This window comes from Musa acuminata, chromosome BXJ1-5 (genome assembly GCF_036884655.1).
Source record: "Musa acuminata AAA Group cultivar baxijiao chromosome BXJ1-5, Cavendish_Baxijiao_AAA, whole genome shotgun sequence".
Lineage (NCBI taxonomy): Eukaryota > Viridiplantae > Streptophyta > Magnoliopsida > Zingiberales > Musaceae > Musa > Musa acuminata.
Window position 1 is genome coordinate 13,135,072 of NC_088331.1, and position 10,150 is coordinate 13,145,221.

The 10,150-nt window shown below is 35.1% G+C and overlaps 1 protein-coding gene across 3 annotated transcripts; it reads right to left on the reverse strand.

Annotated features, from left to right (window-relative positions):
* Nucleotides 1–346: 346 nt before the first annotated feature.
* On the reverse strand, nucleotides 347–9,946 carry LOC103973173 (calcineurin B-like protein 1). Of its 3 annotated transcripts, none has more exons than XM_018821328.2 (9): nucleotides 9,706–9,946; nucleotides 8,948–9,094; nucleotides 7,632–7,714; nucleotides 6,013–6,072; nucleotides 4,591–4,699; nucleotides 4,461–4,513; nucleotides 3,470–3,550; nucleotides 3,284–3,396; nucleotides 347–748 (listed from the first exon to the last, which is right to left on the reverse strand). In XM_018821328.2, exons 2-9 carry the CDS (start codon nucleotides 9,024–9,026, stop codon nucleotides 685–687), a joined length of 642 nt encoding a protein of 213 aa, XP_018676873.1. In that variant the 5' UTR covers nucleotides 9,027–9,094; nucleotides 9,706–9,946; the 3' UTR covers nucleotides 347–684. The 3 variants fall into 3 exon arrangements, with proteins under 3 accessions (XP_018676873.1, XP_065039244.1, XP_065039243.1); XM_065183172.1 differs by having other exon boundaries at nucleotides 9,607–9,946; XM_065183171.1 differs by having other exon boundaries at nucleotides 9,331–9,944.
* Between the last annotated feature and the right edge of the window lie 204 nt (nucleotides 9,947–10,150).

The window sequence follows — 10,150 nt, forward strand, 5'->3', positions numbered from 1 at the left end:
AAATCGTATGTCGTACATCTGATATCATGTTTTACTCCTTCCATTCGAACATTACATAATCGCGTACGTTTTTGACTTTCGACTGTCCATGCTGCGCTGACCTTTGGCTCTCTCCACAGACATAATAATTTGCCCCAAGAAGCATAGAGATCCACCAGACGCCCTTAGAAACAATTCAGCGTACATTGCCACACTCTTGACTTCGTTCAATGAAACACCTTTGACAAGGCAAGGTCGAGCATCCCACACAGACATAAACCATTTCCACACCACATAGAAGACTGGGATGGGCCCTTCTGATCCTAGCCGTGTCGAAATGACCACCAAGAATCATGGAAAGAGAGCGGAAAGGAAAAACAATGGAAAAAAAAATTTCTTACATCAAAGGCATCCCAAGAAGCACATGGCAAGGCAAAACTACTCTCGTTTAATGTATACACATTTTGATCAAATACCACAACACAATCCTAAAGCACAAAACCATGGCAGATCATTCTAGGCAGAAAACCTAAATTCTGAAGGTGCATTTCTACGGGGAAATCAACTACAAACACTAATAAATGTCCGTAGCAACTCTGATGGCATCACATTCTTGCTGCTAACGTGCTTTGATAGTCTGCACTTTTGTGTATACAGATGCTCGGTTGCTTGTAATCTCCTCATACACAGTACGGCGAGCAAATCTCAAGTGGCAATATCATCAACTTCAGAATTAAATACAAAACTCGGAAATGTTGTTGTTATGTCCCTGCATAGTTACCATAAAGACAGGTCATTTGACTTGCATTACTAAGCCACAAACGCAGTTACGAGAGACTAGTGCTTTCATGCAAGCTTACAGAATATTGTAAATATTGCTTTACACAATTGGAACCCATAAAAGTACTGGTGTTCATTATTTGCACAGAGAAAATAATTATTTCAAGAATAAAGTCCTAACACATCCCCATAATTTTAACATTTACAAGTCTGCATACATGAAAATTTGAAAGCCAAAAATATTTGTTAAGAGGAACAAATATTGGTCAAGCATATTTCACAATGGCTTTTGTGGATACATATTCTTATGAAGAGTACCAGAATCAGAATGAGGTGTCCCTAGTTCCATTTAATATCATGATCCTCAGTGATACTTTTAAGTTTTACTGACCAGATCAAACTAAATCTGTCATGAATAATACTAAATGATGACACTTTGGACAAAATATCTAGAGATAATTTTACGAACCCATGCAAGCTGTGCTACACTTTGGACTAATACTCCCAGTTGACACAGATGAACCAGTATATGGAAATAAATTAACAAAACCTTAGGTTTAACTACTGGAAGATGGCAGATAGGTCCCTTTCTGACATTTCTCTATACCAAGGATGTTCTCCCTTGTTCAAAGAGTACAATGCTTTTTAATCTAGTCCTCGGACCTTTTCTTTTAATCGCACAAATTGTTGCAGATCAAACTTCAAATTATATATAGATGGTATGCTTTATCATTGATTATTCTTGTTGTTGTCTAAAAAAAGTCAAAATCTTAGGAAAAAATAGTCGGCAGCTGTACAAATGTTTACATTATCCATTCCAAAAGAATTACAGTGCCTTGTAGAGCACTATTTGCACAATGATAAAGATTGAATAATTATTCACCCAATCTCCAGAAGTAGGTCGAGCATCCAATATTTACCAACCAACATATATCCAATCAGTGAACGTTCCTCTTCTCTCTTATATTTCTATCTATTCTTTGTATTTTATATGTTGTTTCCCCACAACCTCATTATTTAGTCTAGTGACTTTATTGTCATCACATAACCAATTGCTAGTTCATTTTACAGAATCTAGCAGCAATTGAGCATTATAATCTACAGGCTTTTTATTCTGTACTATTATGTTTTAGGTTATGGAACAAGAATAGTATTTATTGAGGACATAATTAAGATATGAAGCTCTGTGAGGGTTTCAGACTGTTTTTTGTTTTGATGAAAATACACAAATATGTTTTACTTTTGTGATCACAGCACATATTTTCTTTTCTCTTCTTTTAAAAGAACTATTATGTGGTGACACCAAACATTAAAATCAATATTGTAAAATAAAAAAATGATGATATTTTGTGTTTTTTCAAAAAACGATAATAAAAAATAATTCTAGTTAGAAGGAAACTCATTGAGTCATGAGTCCTACATCATCGCCATCAGCAGCCATGTTATGAAGTGACTGTTGAGGGTGGAACAGCACAACTTGCCTGGTCAATTACTAGCTGATGTGGCAGTTGAACAACCATCCGAAGTGTGGTTTATGACAAAGGGCATGGATATATTTCAGAGAGATTTAATCAGTGAACAAGGTTGGGATGCAAGCATTGGCTATCAAAACATAAATTTAAATTTGATTTGGTGGGAAAAAAGATTTGCTTAGGATGCTTATAATGGGCCAAATAAAATACCAGATGATATGGAAGAAACAAAAAGGATAAACACCAGGATCACTGATTCTAGTAATCATATTAGAGATGGTCCCACATCTCATATCTACCATTTAATCTGTGATAATGTAATATGGCTGATAAAGAAGTGATTGGTTCCCCTATGGAGCTATTATTTGTTTCATGTATTCCTGCATTTATTGGTGTACAAAATGATCAAAATTCCAATCAATCTAGGACTCCAACCATCCTATGGGCAAAATAAGATTCTGATATGTTTCTATTAAATAAACTTCACATTGATTTCCATCTTGTCTGCATATGCTGATATTTACCTCAATAGTTGAGACATTACAGTTTTGCTGTTGTTGCTGCTTCATACATTGATACATCAAATGCTACAGTAATCAAGCAGCCATCATGGATCATAGTTGAGCACTTATAGCTACAATAGCAGATATTCTACCAGCATATCACATCCCCTCTTTACCCTTTATTTTTCTTTCCTTTCTTTCCTCTAAATCATTTACCAACTACAATGCTCCACCATCAAAGAGGATGTGTTGTCAACACCTGCTCTTTGCAGCTTAACCTTCTACGACTTATGAGAATGTGGTCATATTCAAGGATAGTTTTTTCAAACTTGGATCAGTCCATAATCAAGGATAGTTCTTTCAAACTTTGATCAGTCCATTCAAAATAAAAAAAACAGCATTTGTCCATAAAATATGGAAAGCTATGTAGTTCCCTATAGACCTTAATAAAGACAAAATGCCCCATTATCATGGAGCAAGCAAAAAATCATAGAACAGCCTATGGTATGCAACTTACAAAAATTTTCTGCCTTCTTCACAAAAAATTACCTGAGATATGGAAGGGTCATGATCTTCATCAATGATGGGTTGTGAGAGACAAAATTCTCCCATTCTATTTTATCTATTTTTCCATCCTGATTAGCATCAGCTTCTTGAAATGTCTGTTAAAAATAATGTAAGAAGCACAGCAATTGAACTGGACTATATGTAGTTCCATGATCAGAAATTGTGAACCTTATCCAGGATTATCTCCAGAGTCTCATCCGCCAATCTCATTTCTGATTCAGACAGCAGTGCAATCAGCATTTGCTTGACCTGTGAAACCAAAAATTAAGTTGCAAGGACCATCTTATGTCAATATCATAAACTGAACTAACAAATCTTAAGTAAAAGAGATTAATTCATGCTCAATCAATTTCAACAAAAAAATACAGGTAAAGAAGGTTAGGTGCTACTTCAGCTCCAACATTTATTTAATATATATTCAGTCAATAGATCTAGTTGTAAAACAAAATTGTTGGTCAACAGTAATTGTTTTTATTATCAAACATCACCTATGTTTTATATGGAGAAAAAAAAAAATTCAACAAAATAATACTGCAAAGAACTTCTTTCCTTAAACCAACCATTGGGATACTAAGGACAAAAGACTTCGGGAGAAGCCTTATTCCTGCCAATAATTCAAACATTTATTTTTCCCTAGAGAAAATAGCATAGATTCTCCTAGATAAAATCAATTTCTCTTTCATATTCACCGATAACCAGTTCCAATTATCTCATTCTTTTAAATTAACACCTTATGTTCACAATTACACTAAACATACTGAATTCAAGCTAACTTTTGTTAATTGGTCCCCTTTTTCCCATCCAACTATTTGCTCATATAAAAACTGAAATGAATTTTCTTCTACATTTTGTTGATCAATACGAGAACATGTTACTACCATATTATGAATGTTACCCTGCATGCCTGAGCCACAGGACATTGTATCAATTAATCAAATGAATGGCTTTAATTAAAGATGTATGTTCCTCCAAGAAAGAAAAATTTTTGTGCTGTGTAAGTGGAAAAATATTACTTGTCCAAAAGGTAAAAAGTGGGCTTTCAATCCTCCTGTAGCCTATTATTGTATTGGAGATGTATTCACAAGGCAAAATCTAATAAACAATTTCTCATTAATACAGGCCAACTAGAATATTAACCATTCATAAGATGTCAAGGTACCTCTTTCCTTTCAATGAAGCCCGTGCCATCCAGATCATAAAGTTTGAAGGAAACTGTGGAATCACATAAAGATTTATAAAAATGGGTCCACCACGAAGTCAAATCAGCTAAAATACAATAAAAAACTTACAATCTACTTTGTCTTCATGAGGAGCATTTGGGTGAAAAACATTGAGAGATCGAACAAAATCCCCAAAATCAATCACTCCCTTTTGTTTAACATCAAATAGATCAAATAACTGCATTTTTAAGTAGTAAAATCAGCTATTGACACAACAGTATCTCAGAGCATACAGAGCAGCTATTAACACTAAACAGTATCTAGCCAAATTTGACCATCTGATTACACTAATTAGCAAACTGAAACTATGAAAGTAATGGATATAGACTCCTTACCAAATACAATACTAAGACATCTTCAACATAGTGCATCAGATAAATGTTAATAGTTCAAGTAGGAAAAACCCCTCAGCCGATGAAGCATGAATATTGTTCTATCAGGTACAAATTCCATTGTCATACAAGGTCAAGAGACAGTATCACCTACAAAACTTGCTTAAAATACTCTTTCTTTATAGTCGTCATTTAAGTAAATGTAAGAATTATGGTGACGTCCAGGGTTGCTACTTTGCAACCTGAGAGATCAGGTTCGAGTCTTGGAAACAACCTCTCTATATTTAGAGTAAGGCTAGGCATATATTGATCCTCCCAGACTTGCATTGAAGGGAGCCTCGTGCATTGGATACATTTAAAAAAAATGAAATGGAGCTAGCAGCTGGCAGTACAACCTTAGTTTTCTCATCATCCATTAGGATTCTTGTTCAGCACATCTTCTAGTGCAGTCTAATTATCTCATGCCTTTGATCTAATGAAAAACTATATCTACAAACTCATTCGTATGGTTCCACACAATCAGGGTTTGTGAGAATTAACTGGTTGGGCCAGCCTTGGGGGAAGAAGAATTGTTATTAAAATTAACAATGGATCATATATAAAAAGGCTTCTTTTGAAAATCTTCATCGTATGTTTTATATATTTCAATAGAAAAATTAGACTAGTTTAAATTCCTAGTTAGATTAAGAGATATGGGCACTACTAGCCCCATATATACACAAGATTGTCAGCCTTTAAATCATCTTCCCTTCTGTGCAGCAAAATATTTAGTTTTGTTAATTGGTCTTCTAGTTCTTAAGCTTGGGAGGTTTCTTCTCCAAACTGAATAAAAAGAAGCACATGTTAGAGGTGACATTAACAAAGTCATTCATTTTTAGGTTTACTTCTTACAAATTTAGAAAACTGATAAGACTACAGCGTTGCGTAAGATATAAAAAATCAGAAATAATAGTTAAGATATGAAAACAAGTCCAAAATCACAATATTGAGCTCCCAAATTGATTAACACAACCTCAGTTGATAATCAGAAAAATGTTATATTAATTAGTCCAGCAACTACCAAGCAAGATGCAAACTCAAGCTATTCTACAGATACTTATGACTGCTATTTGCAGAAGTAAACAGGGATACAAACAAGAAGCTCTTGTTGATATAGTACCCGATTTGCAAAGAGATTGTCCCTTTTTCTGCTCTTAAATAATGCAAGCTGAAATTCTTCCTGCAGAGAGTAGATAATATGAAAATTAAATCATTAAGTACAACTTGGTGTCTTTAATTCTTTTAAAGAAGTGCACCAAATCTACAGGAGTAATCAGTATACACTAATCACCTGATGAGAACTATTTGTACTAACTAATCAGGTTCTCATATGCATTCTAAAGTAAAATTGGGACAAAGCATCAAGTTATACAAGCATTAACCAAACACCAATGCAGATTTGTATTATTAATGGTAGGTCTTGTTACTAAGAAGCACAGACATGCGTTTTTTGTGGACATGTCCGTGTCCATGTCCATGTCAGACAAACGGACACACGTTGAGCATTCACATGGGGATTTCCATTCGTGTGTGGCGTTGCACTCGTGTGGCTCTCATGTGAGGGGTATATGCTTCGCAAGAAAAGAAATTTAGAGATGGTCACAAGGAAACATATATCAATTATATTTGCAGATTGTTAAATATTATTTGATATACTCAACTTTTATTTTGGGTTCTTAAATTTAGATGATTTTAATTATTTTAACCTATATGATGATATTTATTTGTTCATATTGCTGAGTTTATAAAATTTAAATATAAATATTATAAAACTCTTGTTAATCAAATATTATATTATATACATATATATATATATATTAAAAAATACACATGTCCTTGCCGTATCCGTGTCCTAATTTTTTAAAAATGGCATGTCACAGTGTCCGTGTTTCTTAGGTTAATAAAGACTAAGTCAGCAATTAAGAAGCCCAACAAAGTTGGGTAGACTGACAACCAACCAAGCATAGACCAATGTATTTCGTCTTTATCACAAGTTTATCAAGATGAAATTAGCTAGTTGTAATTTTTTTGAAGAATAGGTGGTTTAAGTATCCTTTCTCAGAGTTTCATTCTTGAATTGCATGTTGTGCAGATAATGGAAGGTTTTTTTTATTTGAGCAAAAGATAATGACAATTTTCTTGAATACTTCCTGACTTGTATCAGAGAATCAAGCAATAAGCCCAAACTAAAGATGAGTGATAAGAATTTATTGGAAGTTACAATCAGTAACTAGGTTAAAAGGTAGTAATTATATCTTGAGTGACATGTGATCTCATTATAAATCATCAGCTACCTTTTTAAAACCAAAGCATCTTGCTGTGAACAATCGTCATTATGCAAAGCGAGAATTTTATTGGTTTAACTAGTATAGCATCAAAGACATCCAACTTCATTTCATTTAACCCAAAAATTTTGCTTAAGGCCATCTATCTTTTTGCAAGATATCCTGAAAGGGACTCTTGCCGAAACCTAGTATCATAGTTCCATTAATAACTAGTTTAAATCTATATAAAAGTATTCATTCAATCATTTATCAGAGAAATATGGAAAAGGAAAATTTTAAGCTAGCCAATCACTATGCAAGGGAAAGCAACATCGTTGCAAGAAAATCAGTTTCTTCACATTGATGCTTCTGTCACTGACATGTCAGAAAGTAAAAAAGTTGCTTAAACAAGAGATATTAATAAACTTTCACCAGAACAAAAGAAAGCGGGAGTTAATAGCAGCCTGTGCTTTACCTTGTTGATCAATCCATCATCGATTACAGAACCACTAATGCTCTTGAACAGTTCAAAAAGTGCCTCAACTTCACTGACAGTAACTGTCAAGATAAACAACAGAAAATATTTATCAAGAAGTGAACAAAATAACTGAATTGAACCTTGCATTTCTTTTTTGTTTTTTATTCTAACTTCAAACAAGTGAAAAACCTGATAATGAAATATGAAGACATAAAAAATAACAGTTACACTAGGAATAGATAAATAGATCTCCGAGGCTTTCACTTGATTTAGAGTTAGATGCATCAAAAAATTTATTCTCTCCTCATCTTGCACAAAGCAACGCTTTCAAAAGATGCCACGTTGACATAATCAAGCTTCATGATGCAATAAACAAGCCAGATAATGGTGAAGATTGATGGAGATAGAAGACCATGGTAGGAAGACAGGTTTTAGAGGCTGGAAAAGACACTCAAAACAGAGAAAAAAGTAACTAAAGCCTCATAGCCTCAAAGAAAACTAATGTCTTTGTTGCTCAAGTGATGAGCATAACCTACTACCAAACTCAAACATGATCCCTATTTAAAGACACAATCAAACTTTCTAGAGAAAAAAATACAACTAACTTTATCTCATTTCCCAAATTACTTATTTGTTTAACATGTATCTTGAAGATATTTGACTTTTTTTTCATTCTTCTACTGTCTTTCTTGAACCAACATGTCCAGAATGAAATAGTCAATTGGCACTTTAGCACAGTAACCTTACCAGTTCCAACACTAAGAGAACTCCTGAGATTTACATATAAAAATATTCAGACCTAATTCAATACCTAATTTGACTTAAATTCAAATTAACATAAATAAATAAATAAAACTGAAACTGATTACATCTTAAGTTTAGACCAAAAATCAAATCAAACTGGAATCAGGCCATAATTTAACTACCTTTTTACAAAAGATGGGTGTACCTCCTCATTTTAATCAGAATTTTCCTTGAGGAAAATGCCAATCTCCATCCTATGTGCGGGGCTAGAAAAACCATGTCAAAACAACGAGTTTAACACTACAATATCATACCCTTAATCAACCTTAGGTCTGTAAATCTCAAAAGATCAATCATTTTTCGATGCTAATTTGTATGAAGCATGTCTCCGGAAAAAATTCAGATTTAGAGCAAACAGAAGATGGCCTGTTATATAACAGCTAGGTGTCCACTTCAATATCTAAAAACATGATTCAATTTGAAAGAAAAGGATAAAATATCAGTTCCAAAGGCTAAAGCATGGATAAGCAATTTGAAATTGGATTCGTACAACCAATATTTTGACTTACAGGCCGTCTGAGAAGCAAGAAGCACGGGGTCCTCATATCCTGGGTATTGCTTTCTGCGTTTCGATTGAAAACAGCCCATCTGTTGCAGCTACCTAGCGAACTACGCCTTAGTCACAACTCACAACCATCTCCATTTTCCCAGCAATTCTACAAGCCAAGAAATAACCATTCACTAACCCTACAAGAAGGGAACTTTAATTCTAAATAATCTAGAGCCTAAGAGGCTAAACAAAAACGTAAACACAAGAAAACAGAACACTTGACAAAATCAATCTTGATATCTGGAGGACAATTGCAAGTTTATGTTCACGACTGGAATATCAAGTCAACAAGTCCAGTAAAAAACAAATAATTTATAAAAAAGCAAAGAGTGCGCAAACCACCTGTCTCCATTCACGTAGTGCGGAAGGCAAACAAAAGCCCCAATCGCAAGCGCAGAAACGAATTCAAGAAAACCAATCACCAGGCGACGAATCTATAAAAGAAATTATTTCTCGAAATCCAAATCTTGACCGAGAAATCCTCGGGCAGTGGAAAAGGAAATCACACCCTACGGACACGTACACCAATCGGGTTACACGCATCAAATTAGAAGAGGGAAAGAAGACTAATTGAACGCCTGATCAGGCCGTAATTGTGCAAAATGCAGAGATCGATACCAACTCGACGGAATTCCAGCAGGAACAGGGTTGAGTAGACGGAGGAGCAAAAAAAAAAAACAAAAAAGGACAGAGAGATAGCAAGAGAAAGAGATCGACGCGGTGGGGGCGCGACGCGCGGATCGGGCGGCCGTTGTTCCTCCACTTTTATCCGCTACACTGTTTCCTTTCTTTTCGTGATTTCCTTTTGGAGGGCGGCCGAGGGGAGGGCGGCGATGAGGGTGGTTGGCGGAATCGAGGGTGGGCAACCCAGGTGGGAGGGCGGAGGCACTGTCGGCGGCCTAAATTAAAGATTGGGCCAACCATGGTCGGCAGCCACGTGGTGGTTCCTGTCCAGAACCAGAGGTGTTGCCAACTCGGAAGGCCTCGTTGGCTTTTGCCTGGCTCAGCTGTTTCATCAGGAACACGGACTTGTCGCTGTTCCCCATCGCGCTGAGACACGTATCTCCAATTTTACCTATCTATCCTTCTTTATATTTACGTATTTACCCTTATATATGCTAAATATTATATATTCTTAAATATTTTTGTCAATGTTACTAGG